The sequence below is a fragment of the Somniosus microcephalus genome, chromosome 1, assembly GCF_052327205.1.
Source record: "Somniosus microcephalus isolate GS21.2 chromosome 1, FLI_Smic_1.0, whole genome shotgun sequence".
Lineage (NCBI taxonomy): Eukaryota > Metazoa > Chordata > Chondrichthyes > Squaliformes > Somniosidae > Somniosus > Somniosus microcephalus.
This window is the reverse complement of record NC_140987.1, coordinates 290,358,813-290,383,146: the sequence shown is the minus strand read 5'-3', so window position 1 is coordinate 290,383,146 and position 24,334 is coordinate 290,358,813. Positions and strand designations below refer to the sequence as shown.

At 44.7% G+C, this 24,334-nt stretch overlaps 1 protein-coding gene across 2 annotated transcripts in view; it reads right to left on the bottom strand.

Moving 5' to 3' along the window:
* Window positions 1-24,334, bottom strand: part of uhrf2 (ubiquitin like with PHD and ring finger domains 2) — a 200,297-nt gene that overhangs the window by 97,751 nt on the left and 78,212 nt on the right. For both annotated transcript variants that reach the window (XM_085993774.1, XM_085993784.1), the window contains one exon: window positions 22,880-23,166. In XM_085993774.1, coding sequence (XP_085849900.1) covers window positions 22,880-23,166 — 287 coding nt within the window. The remainder of the gene's footprint in view (window positions 1-22,879; window positions 23,167-24,334) is intronic.

The following is a 24,334-nucleotide window of genomic DNA, read 5'->3' as shown; positions in this document are numbered from 1 at the left end:
GTCATCGGTGTGCGCAGCGCCCCGATCTCGATATTTGGCAGCGACCGCCTCTGTAGCACCGTTCGCAAATGGCGCCCGGTTCACGGGGCCTTCCTGTGGCGGCAGTGGCACAAATTAAGGTGGAGGTGCGGGGCGGCCATTTTTTTTCCGGCAGCCGCCTGCCAGCACCTCCGTCCCCGGCCTCCTGATCGCCCCCCCGCGGCATTGCTGGTTGTTTTCCGAGAGCCTGGCACTTCTCCTTGGTGCCGGGCTCTTTTGCCGGCACTCGTGATCTCCGATCGCGCTGGTGCAGGCCCCTCCCCCTTAAGAATGGGAGGAAGGCCTGCAGTACCGCAGCGCGCCATGCCGCAGCGTGTGGCGCTGCAGCACGTTGCGCTGCGATATTCAGTTTCAGCGCCCTAAGAGGGACGCGGAGCGCCTCGAGCCTTGCCCCGTGTCCCTCTTGGGGCGCTCAAGCTGAATTTCCGGCGGTCGCTACTGCTCCAAACGCTGTGCTAAATCCGGCGCCCAGGCAAGCTTGGCGCCCGTTTGCGGCTCCACCCAATTTCTCCCCCTTGGTGTCTTAATCCCCCATCTTATCGACTTGTAGAGTCAAAAACATTTGGGCTTGGGGAGAGGAAAATCAGTTAATAAAAAGTCAACCCCAAAATACAATAAAGATCTGCAGATAACGAATGCTTAGTGCAGCAAGATGGTGATTGTTACATGCAGTGTTGACTGTATGACCAAGAGAATATAGAGTTCCATAGATATTAACACAAATGTGATGCACTTTTTATTTTTAATTAGCATCCACACTGAAGAAATAGAAAAATTTGACAAATACAAATCAAATCTACTGTGGCCATAGTATACTTCATAAAAAGAGGTGGTCACATTCAGTGGTTATCTTTATCAATTTTGGAACATTAGGGAGATTTATGGGGGAACTTCGGTTTTTAAGTCTAAGAAAATGCCAATAAGTCATCAAAAAGCTTCAGAAAAATCTACACAGAAAGGTTCTGTGTGTATAATGAAAGAAAATCCCACTAGACTGGATTCTCAATTAATTCAGCTAGCTTTACAACTTAAATGTTAAACTAACTTTTAATTGCTTTTCAATCTCTTGTGTATAGTAAGCAGGAGGCCACTGTCATGTACATAGACCATTAAAATGTCATGGCCAGGTACTGAAAATAATGGAATGCTGGCATTTATATCTAGAGGACTAGAATACAGGGGGGTAGAAGTTATGCTGAAGTTATACAAAGCCCTGATTAGACCACACCTGGAGTACTATGATCAGTCTGGGCACCACACCCGAGGAAGGCTATATTGGCCTTGGAGGGAGTGCAGCGCAGGTTTACCAGAATGATACCTGGACTCGAGGTTAAATTACGAGGAGATTTTACACAAACTAGGGTTGTATTCCCTGGAATTTAGAAGGCTATGGGGTGATTTGATCGAAGTTTTCAAGACGTTAAGGAGAACTGATAGGGTAGATAGAGAAACTATTTCCACTGGTTGGGGATTCTAGGACTAGGGGGCATAGTCTAAAAATTAGAGACAGACCTTTCAGGAGTGAAATTAGGAAACATTTCTGCACACAAAGGGTGGTAGAAGTTTGGAACTCTCTTAAGCAAATGGAAACTGATGCTAGATCGATTGCTAATTTTAAACCTGAGATTGATCGATTTATGTTAACCAAAGGTATTAAGGGATATGGGGCAAATATGGGTATATGGAGTCAGGTTACAGATCAGCCATGATCTCTGCTGTATGCCTCAGAGACATAGACCATGTACAGCAGGCACCTCAAAGCACTGGAGAGGTACCACCAACGCTGCCTCCGCAAGATCCTGCAAATCCATTGGCAGTATGGGCGCACCAACGTCAGTGTTCTTGCTCAGGCCAACATCCCCAGCACTGAAGCTCCGACCACGCTCAATCAGCTCCGATGGATGGGTCACATTGTCCGCATGCCCGATACATAGAAACATAGAAGATAGGAGCAGGAGTAGGCCATTCGGCCCCTCGAGCCTGCTCCGCCATTCAATGAGATCATGGCTGATCATCCAAATTCAGTACCCTGTCCCTGTCTTTTCCCCATATCCCTTTAGCCTTAAGAAATATATCCAACTCCTTCTTGAATGTATTTAATGAACTGGCCTCCACCGCCCTCTGTGGCAGAGAATTCCACAGGTTCACCACTCTCTGGGTGAAGAAATTCCTCCTCATCTCAGTCCTAAATGGCTTACCCCTTATCCTTAGACTATCACCCCTGGTTCTGGACTCCCCAGCCATCGAGAACATCCTTCCTGCATCTAGTCTGTCTAGTCCTGTTAGAATTTTATAAGTTTCGATGAGATCCCTTCTCAATCTTCTAAACTCCAGTGAGTATAAGCCCAATCGACACAATCTCTCCTCATACGTCATTCCTGCCATCCCAGGTATCAGCCTGGTGAATCTTCGCTGCACTCCTTCCATGGCAAGAACATCCTTCCTCAGATAAGGCAACCAAAACTGCACACAATACTCCAGATGTGGTCTCACCAAGGCCCTGTACAACTGCAGCAAGACATCTTTGTTCCTGTACTCGAACCCTCTTGCTACGAAGGCCAATATACCATTTGCCTTCTTAACCGCCTGCTGCACCTGCATGCTTACCTTCAGCGACTGGTGCACAAGAACACCCAGGTCTCTTTGCACTAGAACACCCAGGTCTCTTTGCACTTCCCCTTCGCCCAATCTATTGCCATTCAAATAATAATCTGCCTTCCTGTTTTTGCCACCAAAGTGGATAACCTCACAATTATCCACATTATAGTGCATTTGCCATGTTTCTGCCCAATCACCCAACCTGTCCAAATCGTACTGGAGTTTCACGACATCCTCCTCACAGAATATCCTCCCACCCAGCTTTGTGTCGTCTGCAAATTTGGAGATATTACATCCAATTCCCTCGTCCAGATCATTAATATATATTGTGAACAGCTGGGGTCCCAGGACCGATCCTTGTGGTACCCCACTAGTCACTGCCTGCCACTCGGAAAACGACCCGTTTATTCCAACTCTGCTTTCTATCTGTCAACCAGTTCTCTATCCAAGTCAATACCTTGCCCCCAATCCCATGTGCCTTAATTTTGCACGCTAATCTCTTATGCGGGACCTTATCGAAAGCCTTCTGAAAGTCCAGATACACCACATCCACTGGTTCTCCCTTATCTATTTTACCAGTTACATCCTCAAAAGATTCCAGATTAGTCAAGCACGATTTACCTTTTGTGAATCCATGTTGACTTTGTCCGATCCTGTCACTGTTTTCCAAGTGCTCTGCTATTACATCTTTTATAATGGACTCTAGCATTTTCCCCACTACCGATGTCAGGCTTACCGGTCTATAATTCCCCGTTTTCTCTCTACCACCTTTTTTGAACAGTGGGGTAACATTAGCTACCCTCCAATCAATGGGTACTGTTCCAGATTCCATCGAATGTTGGAAGATGATCAACAATGCATCTACTATTTCTAGGGCCACTTCCTTAAGTACCCTAGGATGTAGATTATCAGACCCTGGGATTTATCGGCCTTCAATCCCATCAATTTCCCTAACACCATTTCCCTACAAATACTGATTTATTTCAGTTTCTCCCTCTCATTAGTCCCTATGTTCCCCGACATCTCTGGGAGGTTATTTGTGTCCTCCTTTGTGAAGACAGAACCAAAATATGTGTTTAGTTGGTCTGCCATTTCTTTGTTCCCCATTATAAATTCCCGATTCTGACTGTAAGGGACCTACGCTTGACTTCACCAATCTTTTTCTCTTCACATATCTATAAGAGCTTTTACAGTCAGTTTTTATGTTCCCTGCAAGCTTACTTTCATAATCTATTTCCCCCCTCTTAATTAATCCCTTTGTCCTCCTTTGCTGAATCCTAAACTGCTCCCAATCCTCAGGTTTGCTGCTTTTTTTGGCCAATTTATATGTCCTCTCTTTGGATCTTATGTTATCCCTAATTTCCCTTGTTAGCTACGGTTGAATCACCTTTTTTGATTTATTTATATGCCAAACTGCGATAAACAAATTCTGTAGTTTCCAAAACAAGCGCTCTACTCGGAGCTCCGGCACGGCAAGAGAGCCCCAGGTGGGCAGAGGAAACGCTTCAAGGACACCCTCAAAGCCTCCTTGAAAAAGTGTAACATCCCCACCGACACCTGGGAATCCCTGGCCCAAGACCGCACAAAGTGGAGGAGAAGCATCCGGGAAGGCGCCAAACTCCTCGAGTCTCTTCGCCGGGAGCAAGCGGAAGCCAAGCGCAGGCAGCGCAAGGAGCGCACATCAACCCAAGCACCCCACCCACCCGCCCCTTCAACCACCATCTACCCCACCTGTGACAGAGACTGTAGGTCCCGCACTGGACTAATCAGTCACCTGCGAGCTCATTTTTAATGTGGAAGCAAGTCATCCTCAGTTCAGAGGAACTGCCCAAGAAGAAGAAGATGGAGTTAGGTTGCAGATCAGCCATGATCTCACTGAATGGCGGAACAGACTCAAGGAACTAAATGCCTCCTCCTGTTCCTATGTTGAGTTTAGTTCCGGACAGTGAAGTCAGTCTGGATTTCAGATTACTCTCACTCCTATAATGCAATGCATGACACACAATCAGGGGACAAGTAGCAGAATGAATAGTGAGCTGGCTGCAAGACAGAAAGAGAGCTGGGGTAAAGGGTAGCTAATCAGATTGGCAGAAGGTGGAAAGTGCGGTCCCACAACGATCAGTGCTGGGACCATTGTTGTTCACAATTTATATTAACGATTTAGACTTTGGAATCAAAAACACAAACCACTAAAAGTAGTTTAATAAGGCCATAAAAAAGCAAACCAAGCACTAGCGTTTATTTCTAGAGGAACAGAATAGAAAAGTAGAGAGGTTATGCTAAACTTGTATCGAACCTTGCTTAGACCACTCTGAGTACTGCGTACAATTCTGGTCGCCATTTTAGGAAACAGAAGTCATAGAGAGGGTGCAAAAAAAGGTGATACCAGAAATGCGAGGTTATACCCATCAGAAACGGGTGAACAGTCTGGGTCTCTTTGCTCTTGAAAAGATAAGGCAGGGGGTGACCGAATAGAGGTCTTTAAAATTATGAAAGGTTTTGATAGAGTGGATAGAGAGAGGGAGAATGTTTCCACTTGTGGGGAAGAGCAAAACTAGAGGCCATCAACATAATATATTCACCAAGAAATCCAATAGGGAATTCAGAAGAAACTTCTTTACCTAGAGAGTGGTGAGAATGTGGAACTCACTACCACAGGGAGCAGTTGAGGTGACTAGTATAGATGCATTTAAGGGGAGGCTAGATAAGCACTGAGGGAGAAGGGAACATAAGAACATAAGAAATAGGAGCAGGAGTAGGCCAATCAGCCCCTCGAGCCTGCTCCACCATTCAATAAGGTCATGGCTGATCTGATCCTAACTTCAAGTTTACTATCACTCTACATCCCTCTCGAACCCATGTGATCTCCTGGGAGAGGCGAAAAACCAGATAAAAAACCCAATGGCCAATTTGGGAGAAAAAAATCTGGGAAATTCCTCTCCGACCCATCTAGGCGATCGAAACTCGTCCAGATGATCACTGTCCCTATATTTTCTACAGTACTTACCTTCTGTAAAAGGTGATCTCCACCCCAGCCAGGAACAGGAATAGAACCATCTCCTGAAATCTAACATAATTAGAACACAAGAAGTAGGAGCAGAACCAGGCTACACGGCCCCTGGGCCCGCTCCATTACCCACAGGGCCATGACCGTTCCGAACATAGACTCATGTCCAATTTCCTGCCCGCTGCCCGTAACCCCAATTCCCTTTACTTCTAAGAAACTGTCTATTTCTGTTTTAAATTTAGTTAATGATGTAGCTTCCACAGCTTTCTGGGGCAGCAAATTCCACAGACCTACTACCCTCTGAGTGAAGAAGTTTCTCCTCATCTCAGTTTTGAAAGAGCAGCCCCTTATTCTAAGATTATGCCCCCTAGTTCTAGTTTCACCCATCATTGGGAACATCCTCACCGCATCCACCCGATCATGCCCCTTCACAATCTTATATGTTTCAATAAGATAGCCTCTCATTCTTCTGAACTCCAATGAGTAGAGTCCCAAGTAGAGTCCCAATCTACTCAACCTCTCCTCATATGTCCATCCCCTCACCCCCGGGATTAACCTAGTGAACCTTCTTTGTACTGACTCGAGAGCAAGTATGTCTTTTTTAAGTATGGACACCAAAACTGTATGCAGTATTCCAGGTGCGGTCTCACCAATACCTTGTACAACTGCAACAATACCTCCCTGTTTTTATATTCTATCCCCCTAGCAATAAAAGCCAACATTCCATTGGCCTTCTTGATCACTTGCTGCACCTGCATACTAACTTTTTGAGTTTCGTGCACCAGGATCCCCAGATCCCTTTGTACTACAGTACTTTCCAGTTTCTTGCCATTAAGATAATAACTTGCTCTATGATTTGTCCTGCCAAAGTGCATAACCTCACACTTTCCAGTATTGTATTCCATCTGCCAAATCTTTGCCCACTTACTTAGCCTGTCTATGTCCCTTTGCAGGTTTTTTATGTCCTCCTCACTCACTACTTTCCTTCCCATCTTTGTATCATCTGCAAACTTGGATATGTTACACTCGGTCCCCTCCTCCAAATCATTAATATAGATTGGAAAGCGTTGGGGACCTAGCACTGACCCCTGCAGAACACCATTAGTTACTGATTGCCAGTCTGAGAACGAATCATTTATCCCAACTCTCTGCTTTCTGTTAGAGAGCCAATCCTCCACCCATGCCAGAATATTACCCCCAATCCCATGATTTTTTTTTAATTTTTTTTATCTTGAGCAATAATCTTGTGTGGCACCTTGTCAAATGCCTTTTGGAAGTCTAAATACACTACGTCCACTGGTTCCCCTTTATCCACCCTGTATGTTACTTCCTCAAAGAACTCCAGCAAATTTGTCAAACATGACTTCCCCTTCATAAAACCATGCTGACTTTGTCCTATTAAATTATGTTTATCCAAATGTCCCATTACAGTCTCCTTAATAATGGACTCCAACATTTTACCAACCACAGATGTTAGGCTAACAGGTCTATAGTTTCCAGCCTTCTGCCTACTACCCTTTTTAAATAAGGGTGTTACATTAGCAGTTTTCCAATCTGTCAGGACCTTTGCTGAGTCCAGGGAGTTTTGGAAAATTATTACCAATGCATCCACAATCCCTACCGCCACTTCCCTCAAGACCCTAGGACGTAAGCCATCAGGTCCAGGGGATTTATCTGCCTTGAGTCCCATTATTTTACCAAGTACCACTTCCTTAGTGATTTTAATCGTATTTAGCTCCTCCCCCCCTAGAGCCCCCTGTTTGTCCAGTGTTGGGATATTCTTAGTGTCCTCTACTGTAAAGACTGATACAAAATAATTGTTCAGCGTTTTTGCCATCTCCATGTTTCCCACCATTAATTTCCCGGCCTCATCCTCTAAGGGACCAACATTTATTTTAGCCACCCTTTTTCTTTTTATATAACTATAGAAACTTTTGCTATCTCTTTTTATATTTTTTGCTAATTTACTTTCATAATCTTTCTTCCCTTTCTTAATCAATCTTTGAGTTATTTTTTGCTGTCTAGATTTGGATACCTTATATGCCCTTGTTTTTAGTCGGATACTATCCTTAATTACTTTACTTAGCCATGGATGGCTATCGTTTCTTTTACACCCTTTTTTCCCCTCAGTGGAATATATATTTTTTGGAAGTTGTAAATTAACTCCTTAAATGTACACCACTGATCATGTACCGTCTTACCCTTTAATCTATTTTCCCAGTCCATTCTCATCAATTCCGCTCTCATACCTTCATAGTCTCCTTTATTCAAGCTCAGCACGCTTGTTTGAGATCCAACCTTCTCACCCTCTAATTGAATATGGAATTCAACCATGTTATGGTCACTCATTCCAAGGGGATCCTTTACTAGGACATTTTTAAGGTTCAGTTACATACTGCTCAAGAAACCCATCCCTAATACACTCAATGAACTCATCCTCAAGGCTGCCCTGCCCAATTTGATTTGTCCAGTTAATATGAGTTAAAATCCCCCATAATTATAGCTGTTCCCTTATTACAAGCCTCAACTATTTCCTGATTGATACTCCGTCCAACAGAGTTGCAACTGCTCGGAGGCCTATAGACTACGCCCACTAGTGTTTTTTTCCCCTTATTATTCCTTATCTCCACCCAAACTGTTTCACTATCCTGATCCTTTGACCCATATCATTTCTCTGTATTACAGTGATTCCTTCCTTTATTAACATAGCCACCCCACCTCCCCTTCCTTCCTGCCTGTCCTTCCTGATTGTTAAATAACCTGGTATATTTAATTCCCAGCCATGTTTCTGTAATGGCCACAAGATCATACCCATATGTAGTTATTTGTGCCGTTAACTCGTCCATTTTGTTACGAATGCTACGTGCATTCAGATAAAGAACTTTCAAATATGTTTCGTGACACTTAGTTCCTGCTTTTTCCCCTTTTACTTTACCTTTTATTCCATACCTTCCGTCGCTTCCTGACACGATGTTTTTTAATTCCCCCACTGCTACCTAAGTCTATGACCTTCTCCGTAGTCATTTTTATTATTTGCTCTCTAGAAACCTCCTCCCCCACTAATTAGTTTAAAGCCCTCTCTACAGCCCTAGTTATATGATTCGCCAGGATTCTAGTCCCAGCACTGGCCAAGTGAAGTCCATCCCAACGGAACAGCTCCCTCTGGTGCCAGTACTGGTGCCAGTGTCCCAAGAAGCAAAACCCGTTTTTCCCACACCAGTCTTGGAGCCACGCATTTAACTCTCTAATTTTATTTATCCTAGCCAAATTCGCTCGTGGCTCAGGTAATAATCCAGAGATTATTACCCTTGAGGTTCTGTTTTTTAATTTGACCCCTAGCTGTTCATACTCCTTTAACAGAACCTTCTTCCCTGTCCTATCTACGTCGTTTGTACCAACATGGACCACGACAACTGGATCCTCCCCCTCCCACTTTCTTTCCAGCCCAGAAGAGATGTCCTTAACCCTGACAACACAGCCTTCGGGACTCCCGCTCTCGACTGCAGAGAACCCTATCTATCCCCCTAATTATACTATCCCCTACCACTACAACATTTCTTTTTACTCCCCCCCCCCACTCGAATGGCCCCGTTCCACAGTGCTGTGGCCAGGTTGCTCATCCTCCCTGCAGTCCCCGCTCCCGCTCTCACAGGGAGAAAGAACAGAGGGTTATGCTGATAAGAGAGAGATGCGGAAGGATGGGAGGAGGCTCGAGTGGAGAATAAAGACCGGCATGGACTGGTTGGGCCGAATGGTCTGTTTCTATGCTAAATAGTGTCTTTAATCCTTCAACAAAAAAGCTCCCATCTACTAACACTCTAGACCTACTATAAATTACATGAAATAACTATTTTAAGCAATAATTTAAATTTTTGAAAATTTTTTTTACTTTCTAACAGGGCTAAAAATAAACTTACCTTGCTTTAAAGTATTTAAAAATAATAAACTGTGGAAAAAATGTTATAATTTTAATTAATTCACCACTTACCTTGTAAAAAGCAGGCCTTATGCCTGCTTTTTACATGTCTAACTTTTGGATAGAGAATTCCAAAGATCTTCCTAATATTTAGTTGGAACAAATTTCTGCTCATCCAATACTGGATGTCGGACAAACAGGGTGACAAATTGGAGACAGTGGAGGGGTCGGGAGAAGTGGTGGTGAGGTAGAACTGGGTGTCGTCAGCGTATACGTGGAATCGAACATTGTGTTTTTGGAGGTTGTCGAGGGGCAGCATGTAGATGAGAGATAGGAGGGGGTCAAGGATAGATCCTTGGGAGAAGTTTGGCCTGGTGAAAAGGAGGGAAGCGGCAGAGGCAGCTCAATGGATGGTCTCAATCTTTGTGACAAAGAAGTCCATGAGCTCCTTGCACTTGTTGTTGGAGGCGAGGGTGGAGGAAGCAGGAGAGAAGGGTTGAAGACGAAGGTTTTTAGGGGAGAAGTGAAGTCGGGGGTTATTTTTGCATTCCAACAGACAAATCGTACTGCACTTCACAGATCTGCAAGAACCACAGCAAGTTCATAATTCGGTAAAAGAGATCAGAATAAAGCTGTGTATATGATTTAAACACTATGAAACTGCATTAATAGGCAGCTGTAATTAAGATACTTCAGCCAATGACTTGCTTCTTATTTTCATGTGAGTTGTGTAAATTTAAGTAACAAAATGGCTCAGCCCATCTCACCTACCCAACTGAAGGAGGCGGATTGTACGCAGGGCTTTCACAGCTGGGTGGGAGAGAGAATTAGCACGAGATAGCAGCCAAATGAAAAACACAAAAAAAATTATGTCCACGATACTGAACATTATTGTGCATTCCTGGTGTATACATAGGGTTCAATTTGTATTTCTTGTATAATAATCAGGTAGCAAGCCTCCTATTTTTTTTCCACAATCTCCAGTTTCCCCAACTATAAATCAAATGCACCAGAGTGTATGGCACAAAGTTTGCTCCTGGCTCTGGTCTGGCTGAACAGACATTCTCTCCCTGAAAGGAAGATGCAAGGCCCCTGTTTAGCACTTTATCATGCTGACACAGTTAATCCCAAGAACTCGGCAGCATGGAGGATACCAAAGGCCTAATTTTTATATTGGACTCTATCTACATTTTACACCTAGGCAAAGTTCTGCAAAGAAAATCAGATTCAATTCAATAATAATTTTATAAAGAAAAAGGACTTCCATTTACATAGCACTTTCAAAACGTACTCAGGACATCCCAAAGTGCTCCAGGCAACAAATTACTTTTGAAGTGCAGTCACTGTTTTGTAGGCAAACGCAGTAGCCAATTTACACAAAGCAAAGTCCCGTAAACCAGGTAATCTATTTTGGGGATTACATAGGATATACGGCACAGAAAGTGGCCATTCGGCCCAACCAGTCCATGCCGGCGTTTATGCTCCACACGAGCCTCCTCTTGTCTTTCCTCATCTAACTATCAGTGTAATCCTCTATTCCCTTCTCCCTCATATGCTTGTCTAGCCTCCCCTTAAATGCATCTATACTATTCACCTTAACCACTCCCTGTGGTAGCGAGTTCCACATTCTCACCACACTCTGGATAAAGACATTTCTTCTGAATTCTCTACTGGATTTCTTGGTGACTATCTTATATTGATGGCCTCTAGTTATGCTCTTCCCCACAAGTGGAAACGTTCTCTCTCTATCCACTCTCTCAAAACCTTTCATAATTTTAAAGACCTCTATTAGGTCACCCTTCAGCCTTATTTTTTCCAAGGGAAAAGAGACCCAGCCTGTTCATCCTTTCCTGCTATGTCTACCCTGGCATTTCTGGTATCATCCTTGTAAATCTTCTCTGCACCCTCTCCAGTGCCTCTATATCCTTTTTATAATAAGGTGACCAGAACTCCAAGTGTGGTCTAACCAAGGTTCGATACAGGTTTAGCATAACTTCACTACTTTTCAATTCTATCCCTGTAGAAATAAACCCTAGTGCTTGGTTGCTTTTTTTTTATAAAAAGGCCTTGCTAATCTGTGTCGCAACTTTTAGTGATTTGTGTATTTGTACTCCAAGATCCCTTTGTTCCTCTACCGCACCTAGACTCGCACCCTCCAAGTGATGTGATCTCCCTATTTATTCTTCCTACCAAAATGTAATACTTCAGGACCATCTCCAACAAGCGAGAGTCTAACCACCTCCCCTTGACATTCAACGGCATTACCATTGCCAAATCCCCCGCCATCAACATCCTGGGGGTCACCATTGACCAGAAACTTAACTGGACCAGCCACATAAATAATGTGGCAACAAGGGCAGGTCAGAGGCTAGGTATTCTGCGGCAAGTGTCTCACCTTCTGACTCCCTAAAGCTTTTCCTCCATCTAACAAAGGCAGAAGTAAGAAGTGTGATATAATGCTCTCCACTTGCCTGGATGAGTGCAGCTCCAACACCACTCGAGAAGCTTGATACCATCCAGGACAAAGCATCCAGTTTGATTGGGACCCCATGCACCACTTTAAACATTCACTCCCACCACCACCAGCGTACCGTGGCTGCAGTGTGTGCCATCTACAAGATACAGGATTCCATTATTTTTTCGGGTGTGGAGATGCCGGTGTTGGACTGGGGTGGACAAATGTAAGAAGTCACACAACACCAGGTTATAGTCCAACAGTTTTATTTGAAATCACAAGCTTTCGGAGCGCTGCTCCTTCGTCAGGTGAAGTGGAGAGATGCATAAAGACACAGCTTATATAGTCAGAGAATAATGCCAGATGATTGCAGGTAATCTTTCTAACTGCCATTTATCACACCTCGGCAGAGAGATAATCACAGCAATCAAAGGTGTGAATGGTGTCCAAACAGGTTAGTCAGGAAAACGTTACATCAAAGAACAATGAGGTGGGGTCACAAGGGGTCAAATGTTGCAGATGCTGGGGTCTGTATGAAAAACAAAAGTCAAAAAAACATTTTTTTTGCTGGAAATCACAGGAGGTCCGGCCGCATCTGTGTAGAGAGAACAAGCCAACGACGACTCGAGTCTGGGTGACCCTCCGTCAGGTGGGGTTACATGTAGCGCGACATGAACCCAAGATCCCGGTTGAGGCCGTCCTCATGAGTGCGGAACTTGGCTATCAGTTTCTGCTCGACGATTTTGCATTGTCGTGTGTCTCGAAGGCTGCCTTGGAGAATGCTTACTCAAAGATCGGGGGCTGAATGTCCTTGACTGCTGAAGTGTTCCCCGACTGGGAGGGAACACTCCTGCTTGGCGATTGTTGCGCGGTGTCCGTTCATCCGTTGTCGCAGTGTCTGCATGGTCTCGCCGATGTACCATGCTCCGGGGCATCCTTTCCTGCAACGTATGAGGTAGACAACGTTGGCCGAGTCACAGGAGTATGTACCATGTACCTGGTGGGTGGTGTCCTCACGTGTGATGATGGTATCTGTGTTGATGATCTGGCGTGCCTTGCAGAGGTTGCCGTGGCAGGGTTGTGTGGTGTCGTGGTCGCTGTTCTCCTGAAAGCTGGGTAATATGCTGCGAACGATGGTCTGTTTAAGGTTAGGCGGCTGTTTGAAGGCGAGTAGTGGAGGCGTGGGGGTGGCCTTAGCGAGGTGTTCGTCATCATCGATGACATGTTGAAGGCTGCGAAGAACATGGCGTAGTTTCTCCGCTCCGGGGAAGTACTGGACGACGAAGGGTACTCTGTTGGTTGTGTCCAGTGTTTGTCTTCTGAGGTCTATGCGATTTTTTGCTGTGGCCCGTCGGAACTGTCGATCGACGAGTCGAGCGTCATATCCCGTTCTTACGAGGGCGTCTTTCAGTGTCTGTAGGTGTCCATCGCGTTCCTCCTCGTCTGAGCAGATCCTGTGTATTCGCAGGGCTTGTCCATAGGGGATGGTTTCTTTAACGTGGTTAGGGTGGAGGCTGGAGAAGTGGAGCATCCTGAGGTTGTCCGTGGCCTTGCGGTAGAGTGAAGTGCTGAGGTGTCCGTCTTTGATGGAGATTCGTGTGTCCAAGAATGAAACCGATTCCGAGGAGTAGTCCATGGTGAGTTTGAAGGTGGGATGGAACTTGTTGATGTTATCGTGTAGTCTTTTCAGTGATTCTTTGCCGTGGGTCCATAGGAAGAAAATGTCATCGATGTATCTGGTGTATAGCGTTGGTTGGAGGTCCTGTGCAGCGAAGAAGTCTTGCTCGAACTTGTGCATGAAGATGTTGGCGTATTGGGGTGCGAATTTGGTCCCATGTATGCTCAAGCTGTCAGGAGATGCATCAACGCCAGATTCATCAGCCGCACTCACAAGACAGTCCAGAATGTCACCCGAGCACAACGCAACGTCATCCACGCTCTCAAGACCAACCGCAACATCATCATCAAACCAGCAGACAAAGGAGGAGACATCGTCATACAGAACAGAATGGACTATTGCAAAGAAGCATACCGACAACTGGACAACCAGGAACACTACAGACAGTTACCCGCAGATCCGACCAAAGGACACACCCGCCAACTCAACAGACTGATCAAGGCCTTCGATCCAGACCTTCAAAGCATCCTACGCGCTCTCATCCCACGTACTCCCCGCGTGGGAGACTTCTACTGCCTCCCAAAGATACACAAAGCCAACAAACCCGGACGTCCTATCGTATCAGGCAACTGAACCCTGTGTGAGAACCTCTCTGGATACGTCGAGGGCATCCTGAAACCCATCGTACAGGGAACCCCCAGCATCTGTCGCGACACTACAGACTTCTTACAGAAACTCAGCCCCCACGGACCAGTTGAACCAGGAACACTCCTCGCCACGATGGACGTCTCGGTAGTCTACACCAGTATCCCCCACGATGACGGCATCGCTGCGACAGCCTCAGTACTCAACACCAACAACAGCCAATCTCCAGACGACATCCTACAACTCATCCGCTTCATCCTTGACCACAATGTCTTCACCTTCGACAACCAGTTCTTTACCCAAACACACGGAACACAGCCATGGGGACCAAATTCGCACCCCAATACGCCAACATCTTCATGCACAAGTTCGAGCAAGACTTCTTCGCTGCACAGGACCTCCAACCAACGCTATACACCAGATACATCGACGACATTTTCTTCCTATGGACCCACGGCGAAGAATCACTGAAAAGACTACATGATAACATCAACAAGTTCCATCCCACCATCAAACTCACCATGGACTACTCCTCAGAATCGGTTTCATTCTTGGACACACGAATCTCCATCAAAGACGGACACCTCAGCACTTCACTCTACCGCAAGCCCACGGACAACTTCAGGATGCTCCACTTCTCCAGTTTCCACCCTAACCACCTTAAAGAAGCCATCCCCTATGGACAAGCCCTGTGAATACACAGGATCTGCTCAGACGAGGAGGAACGCGATGGACACCTACAGACGCCCTTGTAAGAACGGGATATGACGCTCGACTCGTTGATTGACAGTTCTGACGGGCCACAGCAAAAAAATCGCATAGACCTCCTCAGAAGACAAACACTGGACACAACCAACAGAGTACCCTTCGTCGTCCAGTACTTCCCCGGAGCGGAGAAACTACGCCGCGTTCTTCGCAGCCTTCAACATGTCATCGATGACGACGAACACCTCGCTAAGGCCATCCCCACGCCTCCACTACTTGCCTTCAAACAGCCACCTAACCTCAAACAGACCATCGTTCGCAGCAAATTACCCAGCTTTCTGGAGAACAGCGACCACGACACCACACAACCCTGCCACGGCAATCTCTGCAAGACATGCCAGATCATCAACACAGATACCATCATCACACGTGAGGACACCACCCACCAGGTACATGGTACTTACTCATGTGACTCGGCCAATGTGGTCTACCTCATACATTGCAGGAAAGGATGCCCCGGAGCATGGTACATCGGCGAGACCATGCAGACACTACGACAATGGATGAACGGACTCCGCGCAACAATCGCCAGGCAGGAGTGTTCCCTCCCAGTTGGGGAACACTTCAGCAGTCAAGGACATTCAGCCTCCGATCTTCGAGTAAGCATTCTCCAAGGCAGCCTTCGAGACACACGACAATGCAAAATCGTCGAGCAGAAACTGATAGCCAAGTTCCGCACTCATGAGGACGGCCTCAACCGGGATCTTGGGTTCATGTCACGCTACATGTAACCCCACCTGATGTAGGGTCACCCAGACTCGAGTCGTCGTTGGCTTGTGTTCTCTACACAGATGCGGCCAGACCTGCTGTGATTTCCAGCAAAAAAAATGCTTTTTTGTCTGTTTTTTGTTTTTCATACAGACCCCAGCATCTGCAACATTTGACCCCTTGTGACCCCACCTCATTGTTCTTTGATGTAATGTTTTCCTGACTAACCTGTTTGGACACCATTCACACCTTTGATTGCTGTGATTATCTCTCTGCCGAGGTGTGATAAATGGCAGTTAGAAAGATTACCTGTAATCATCTGGCATTATTCTCTGACTATATAAGCTGTGTCTTTATGCACCTCTCCACTTCACCTGACGAAGGAGCAGCGCTCCGAAAGCTTGTGATTTCAAATAAAACTGTTGGACTATAACCTGGTGTTGTGTGACTTCTTACATTATTTTTCCTACCACCGATGTTAAGCTGACTGGTCTATAATTCCCTGGACATGTTCTATCCACCCTTCTTAAATATCGGCATTACGTTAGCTATCTGCCAGTCCTCTGGCACTAGACCCTTTTCTAACAAATTATTAAATATGCATAGTAATGCCTCTGCTATCTCTTCCCTAGATTCTTTTAAAATGTGTGGATGCAATCCATTCGGACCAGGGGAATTATCCCCCGAGTTTGATTAATTTATTTCATATATCCCCTTTTTTTATATTTTAAATGCACTTATCTCATCATCCAATGTCATGTCCACCTATTCTATCTCCCTGGTAAATACTGAAGCAAAATAATTATTTACTATTTCTGCCATCTCCTTATCGTTACCTGTGGTATTATCCTGTCTATCCCTGAATAACCCAATTCCATCCCAACCTTCCTTTTTTTATTGATGTGCCTATAAAATGTTTTACTATTGTTTTATGTTCCTTGATAATTTAACTTCATAGTTCCTCTTTGATGTTAGTTGAAGGACAAGAATTCCCTGTTCTTTGAAAAGTGGTGTGGGATCTTTTATGTCCATCTAAGCAGGAAGATGGGGTTTTGTCTAAACATCTCAAAATGTTAAAAACATTACAGAAGAATTTTCAATGAAAGTAGCAACATTCCACAATGACTTTCAGCCCAGCAGTGTGGATAGATCTGGAAACGAGGATGAAGCTCTTGGAAGTCCATTCAGTGCGGCATAAGAAGCCTATGGAGCTGGGTGAAGGTGGGTGTGTGGGATTCTGTTGACAAAACTGTTAGTAAGTTTGCGGAATTCTGGATTAGCAGTAGCTCATGAATGGTGGAAGTAGGCAGGCCAGCAAAGAAAGTCTTTGAAAAGTTGATTGTCCAGGTGATGAAAGTGTGGATGAGGGTTTCGGTGCAGAGAATAAGTGGGCAATGTTCCACAGGTGGAAGACGGCAGTCTTGACAACAGATTTAGCTTCACGTTAAAAAGTCAGATCGTTTACTACACACCTCAACATACGTGAGCACTTGAGATTGCCCATGGGCTCAGCAGCAGTACCACACGGTTGTTGGCAACAGCTGAATGGGATGGCTTCAGTTTTCCCAGTGTTGAGCTGTAGACAGTTACAACTCATTTTGGAGTTGCCAGACAGCACAACAGCAGCCTTGGGGTCAATAGTGGTGGCAGGCAGATCAGAGGTGGGTGTCTTCAGTCTTATTTTGTTGAAGCGAACCTCATGCTTAGGGGGAGCATGTAGGTTACGGCCAAGAAGGGACAAAGTATGAAGTCCTGGGAGGCATCAAAAGGAAACTAGGCAAACATGGAAGGAGAAATTGTTTCAGATGTAGTTGTGACTACATTAGTACAGACAGCATTGCAACCACAAGACATGAGTGCCAGATGTGGAACGTGGAGAAGAAGAGTGTGGTCAAGGAGGACGCAGAAGACTGCAAACTACAGTCTCAGGATTTTTTTGGTGACTTTGGCTTATCATGGCACAAAGGCAGGCCTGCTACTATGGGCTGGCTAGAAGCAGGTTGGGAGGGATTTGAACAATAATTGGTAGGAGAGCCTAGCACGTAACTGGGCAGCAAATTCATATTTAATGATCCTGGAGAGAAAAAGGTAGCCCTACAGAAGAATGGTCACGATCTGTTTACACATGCTTAGGATTCAATTCAACCCTGAGCTGAGCCAAACCATCCCAGTCACAAACTACATGCCCATGCCACCAACTCAGCCCCCCCTTCCCAGGTTAGGCCAGATTGCTGACCCAGGTTTCCAACCCTAGATCCTAGTTCAAACTCCGAAACCTCACCTGCCCCCACCCCACCTCGGCCTGTTTGATGTGGAAACCCTCATCCACGCCACTGTCGCCTTCAGTTTCTACTATTCCCAACGCATTCCTGGCCAGCCTCACATCAACCATCCTCCATAAACTTTCAGCTCATCCAAAATAAAGGCCTGATCACCCTTCATCCCTGTCCTCACTGACTTATATTAGTTACTGTTCCCCAACTCATCAAATTTAAAATTCTGATCCTTATTTTTATCTGGCGATCTAAGGGGACTGGGGAGTAAGTTGGAGAAATTGCACCAGTAAGCAGCAGAAGGGGATCAGACACCTTGTATATCCATATGGAGAGCCAATGTTGATGCAGAGAGAGACCATAAGCCCATCCAGGACAAACAAGAGCCTTGATCATAGCTGAATAGCAGTACGGCAGAGGAATAGTGACAGGTGGGGTTAAGAAATCATCAGCTAGGAATCCGACTAAAGGGAGCCTGAAATGATCGAAATCAGGAAGATAAGGAGGCAGGTGATGAGGTAGAATAGGTCAGAGATGCAGCAGACTGACGAGAGAAATTATGATCATGCAAGTGGACAAGGAACTACAATGGCTGCAATATGAGCTGTGTTTACAGAAACCACTGCTTAGATTAACCGTTTTTTGGAGTTTGAAGGTATGTAAAATACGATCAAAAAAAGTCAATCTTCATCCACATAGATATAGTGCAGATTTGCATTTTGAAATGACCAGTTTTCATTACTTTGTTCCCATTATCTAAAATAGCACCTGGGAAGTGACTCTGCATCAACCAGGGACTACTTGCAAAAAGCAGGAGTGACCTTGCCAGGCCAGGGCAAAGATTCTTTTCAGGGGCGTGTGGGTCTCAGCTTCTGGGATCAGTATCTATTCCTCAGAAGCTTCACAGTGCTAGGCAAGACGCCAGGTACATCTCTGGATGGCCATTGCTCATTGAGGGGAACTGAAATATGTCAGCCCTTGAAGTTGGAGTAAGTCAATTCTGAAAGAACAAAAATGTTGCAAATCACGGCACGGCGCTCACTGTTTCTGTTCTAGAGGTGACCAATTACATGGCATTGGCATGGGGTGCCGAGCAGCTGTCGACCATGAATAGCTCGATACATTTTTGTCCATCGGAAACTTGGGACAAGTGGCCAGCTACCTCCTTCGTCAAGGGGGGGGGCACCTGTTCACACTCTTGGGCAAAATACTGGCCTGATAATAAAGAATGCTAAATCGGAGCGGTTGACTGACTCGGTCTTACCAAGGCACCACAAGTATGATATTGCCGACAACAAAACCTGGGACAAAAACTGGCAAGAGTGGACACGATGGCAGATGACGTAGTCAGTGATTTCCTTGCCTCTGCAGCCGAAGTCAAACAAACTGAAGCGCTAGCTTTCTTGCCTCTCCCCCACTAATCAGCACCCTGTTGAAGTGCCCGTGAAAGGCTTTTCAGATGGTAGAGTAATCAAGAGCTACTGGAGAGGTAGATCATTTTGCAGCAATTCATGAGGAAGATGAAGCAGGACCAGTGGGTGGTGTTCATGTGCAAAGGTACGTAATTAAGTAAGTGATCCTAAATCAATCTTCCATTGATTGTCAGTCATGTTTAAAAAAGGATTTCCTCAGGCAAGCAGCAATGACTGACAAGGGAGTGTGAGGGCGTGCTCTGGGTCCAGAGATAACACCATACCAAGTTGATGTCTCAACCAAGCAGCCATACTCACTTGCATGGAGGTTAGAAAAACTGAAGTGTGTTGCCCAGATAGCAGGCCTCAATGAATCAGGTTGTTGAATTGTCTAGCTAATGGTAGGGCAGGTGTGGACTGTACCAGTGCCAAATTCTTAACTGCCACTCTGTCCGAGAGATGGGGAATGACAATGGTCTTGAAAACCAACTCACCTGGGAGCCACCATTAGAGGCCAATTAATAGGATTCTGTTTGAGGCACACAACCCCTCAGTCATTTGAGTGCAGTTATGATTTCGAACATGACCGTGGATCCAAGTGAGCCTGAAAATTACCACGGATTCTCGCCGATAATCAGAGACTTTTAAGATGACATTTTGGGATATTTTGGCAGGTATATCGAATGCTCTGGAGCAATCAGGAAAAAACAAACCGTTTCTCTCATGAAAAATGGGCAAGACAGGTGGGCAGCTTTACACAAGATCTCAGGCCCCTGCATCTTTCAGAGGAAACCCACTTACACTATTTCATTGATTTTGTAGAGCCTTGTGCAGCCCTCATGAATGAAGAAGTTGGAAGCTTTGGCAGTGCATGGTCAGATTTTAGATTTTATCACAGATACATAGCCCAGTTCCAAAATCTTGGCACTCCACAGAAAGATGACAAATTCCAGATGTGCAGATTTCTCAGTAGCTTGATTTGGAGAGTCAAGCACAGTGATGGGGGCTTGCACATGTCAAGATATCCAGCAAAACATTTTTTAATGAACTAATGCACTTGGCACAATAATTGCTTTGCACCAGAGTTCACACAAGCTTGTGCATACACACGCGTACTGTGGTTAACAGACCAGTTCTTGACTTTTTCCACACAAGTAATTGATGCATACAGCTGGAGCATAGTTTCTAATATGTAACAATGAATCCCTTCAGTTTGGTTCAGGGAGGTTACTTGACACTCCCAGATATGAATCAGAAGCAGGCAGATTTTGCCCAAACACATACCGTGAGGTTGATACTGCTGTATTCAAGGTGGATTGAACATAACCTCGGAGAAACCTGGACCATGACTAAACAAGAAAGCCATTAAACAACAAATATGAGAGACAATAGGGGAAAAAAAGGAAGATTTTTCCATAAGTAAGGAAAACAGTAACTCATGTATAAGCTATGACGATCTTCATGAGCGGAACGAAACACGTAATCTCCTTCTCTGCATTGACCAAAATAAAATATTGAAAGCCGTGCAGACCAGTTTAGTCCAAGGCTCACTCCGCAGTGTGCCCAGAATTAAACAATCTCAACCAGCGCAATGGTAGGGGGAGGGGGTGGGTCACAAGGCCCCGAGGAGGGCTGTGGGGTAACAAAAGAGTGAGTCACTGATTCCAATCCTGATTCCTGCTAGAAAGTGCACACACATGCTTGCCGGTTGAGCACAGGATCAGGCGAAGCTACAATTTCCCCACCGTTGCAGAGTTAAGACAGCTGACATAATCGGCGGGAATTTCCTCAGGGGTTCTCCCGATCAGCCGCTGTAACTTTGGCAGAAATCCCCATTTATGCAGGTTAACTGGTTTCCGGTTGATCTTCCAGCAGGCGAACTCCCCAACGTCTAGAAACTTAATGAAAAATCACTTGAGCGAGGTATCAGAGGTCCGCTGGTACCCACACGTCCATATACCATGAGTTCTTCTGCCAAGGAGCGAGGAAAAATAAAAGATTGCATTTATTTTCAAATGGAAATCAGTACAAGTGCAAAGGACACTTTCTAGTTGTTCGAGTCAGCTCCCCATTCTGTCTTCAGACATGACTGGACACCAAATGGTGATTTAGTATTAAATTCAGTCATTTCATTACCAAATACTCGTACTTCCGCAAGTGAGTCTTGGTGCCAATGAGACAACCACTTTCTACGAGTAAATTGCTGTACTAAAATACGCTGGTTGCTTCAGTTCCAGAAAGTAGGGCACAAGTATAGCACTAGCCCTATAAAATGCCTGCACAGCATTTAGAAACACTACTTATTTAACGGAACAGTGTTGCGTGTTTCACGGTTTCCAGCAGAGCTGCATCATGCTGACAGCTGTACAGCCATGGTAGATAAAACAGAGAATCAATTTCACAATACTGCAGTTCTTGATCCTTCAGATTCTTGAACAGATGCTTCAGTGCAGTGGTGTGAAATTACAGTAGCTTAAAAAGGCAGCATCTCTTTCGCTAATCACTTCCCAATCAACTTCAGCTAACAATTCAAGATTAACTGTACATTCATTTCCTTACACTCACACCAACTTAGAAATAAGATTCAGTTCCATCACCTTGGTCATTCCATCATCATAAAAATCTTTGGGCAGATCATCCCTTATGTCACTTCAAGACAAAACAAAACAAGAAAACCTGGAAATGCATAGGTCAGGGGTGGGTGGGTGGGGGCAAGAGAGGTTGGTTTAGAGGGCAGCCTTCATTTCTCTCAGTTGTTCATCTTGCTTCACAAGTGAAAGATGCCAATTCAAAACAACTGACACAAGGACGGGTACAAAAATAAACATCTGAAAACAACTGACACAAGGACGGGTACAAAAATAAACATCTGAAATCAAAGAAACAAAATGCTCCAAAGACAAGTTTTTAAGTACAAAATTTTTGCTGTTTCACAAAAATGTCAATGTTCCAATTCCTCCTCCTTTTCCATTTCCCACCACAATTATAATTTCTATATCGGATTGAAAGCTATTTTGCGCCAGGTGGACTTTCCCCCTCCTTCTCAGACTTGTTTAAATATATACATAATCGAAAGTTTGAGTTATGAACAGGGCACATTCTATTGGTAACTTACCCTGCCCCTTCCCCTGTGCTCCAATTCACAACACCTCTAACGTCTCTTTCAATGTAACACATAGAGACAGACATACTGACATTTAAGTGGTTTGGTAGTGTAGCCCTTAAAAAGCTACAGAAATGACAGTACAGCGCCTTTTTTACTACTAAATTAGGTGCATCATTATGTCTTACGGATAGCTGAAGTTGATTACTTCAGTGTAATTCTAAAGCACAACATGTTTTAAGCTTTTGTACCCATGTATTAATACAAGTGCCTAAATACAGCATCAAGTTTGTTTCAAGAAAAACCTGTGGTGTCTTCAAGCAGTGGGGACTGGACTTACTCATCATACTTGATATGATACACAATGTCATCGTCTGTAGAATCCACATTAGATGTAGATGGCGTACAGTCCAAATTATTTGATGCAATCCCACTACAGTGCTGTGACTGGTCTTGGTCCGAGGGATCTTTAACATATTGAGCATGTGCCCCTGTCCTCTCATTTCCACTGGCATCATTTTTCGATGCGCCACCTTTTTGTCCCTTTATGCTCCGTGTAATATTTACAATATGAGCTTCAAACCAGGCTCCAATGACCAAATCACGGGCATCCACCAATTCGTTTATCTGTAACATAGAATTAAAAAGAAGTCAGTACTTTTTTTTGGAGATATAATTACATTCTTCCTATGTACAATTATTCAATGACAACTCATGAACCGCAAATTAGTAATAAAACTTCATCTTCTCCCCGTTCCCCAAATACAGACTAAAACAAGATCTCTTGGTAAGAGAGGCATTTAGATGAACAGCCACATCATTCATAATGAAGTTCAACAGGAGATGGAAACAATAAAGTAAAAAAAAAATCAATTTTATTGTTCCATTTGTATTTTATACCTCAATGTCAATATACTTTTTCTGATACTTTTTCCAAATAGTAATCCATTGCTTGGCAGTGTGCTCTGCCAAACACCTGCAGCATTCTCTTAAATCCAGTATAGTTAGTCTTCATAAGGTGTCAGCAGTGGCTCAGTTGGTAGCCTGCTCACCTCAGAGTCAGAAGGCTGTGGGGTTCAAGTCCTACTCTGGAGACTTGAGCACAAAAATCTAGGCTGACACTCCACCACATTACTGAGGGAGTGCTGCACTGTCAGTCAGAGGTGACATCTTTCGGATGAGATGTTAAATGGAGGCCCCGTCTGCCTGCTCAGGTGGACGTAAAATTGTTAGGGTCAAAAAGAGTAGGGGAGTTCTCCCCGGTGTCGTGGCCAATATCTATCCCTCAACCAACACCTAAAAACAGATTATCCGGTCATTTATCTCATTGGTGTTTGTGCGCAAATTGGCTGCTGCATTTCCTACATTACAACAGTGATTACACTTCAAATGTAATTCGTTGGCTGTAAAATGCTTTGGGACATCCTGAGGTCATGAAAGGCACTATATAAATGCAAGTTCATAAAATAATGCCACACAGGCACATGGGCCTGTGCTGGCTCTTTGGAAAAAGCTAGGTTTTTTTTCCTTAAGGGTTTCATTTAAGGGGATGTCATACTATTGGGTGCAGTTTTTGGTAGATTATTGAATAAAGGTACAATTAACGACATGAAAGCTGCCTTTGTAGATTTCTATTTGATCACCATGCTTTGGTCTGCTCTATCCACCCCAAAAAATTCAATTGACTTTTTGCAACATTACTACAGAGTCGAAATCTACAACAGTGAAGCGCCGAGTTTATCAAACGTGAACAGGCAATAATTCTCTTCCCCTGTATGGGCAGGAACCTGTCCTA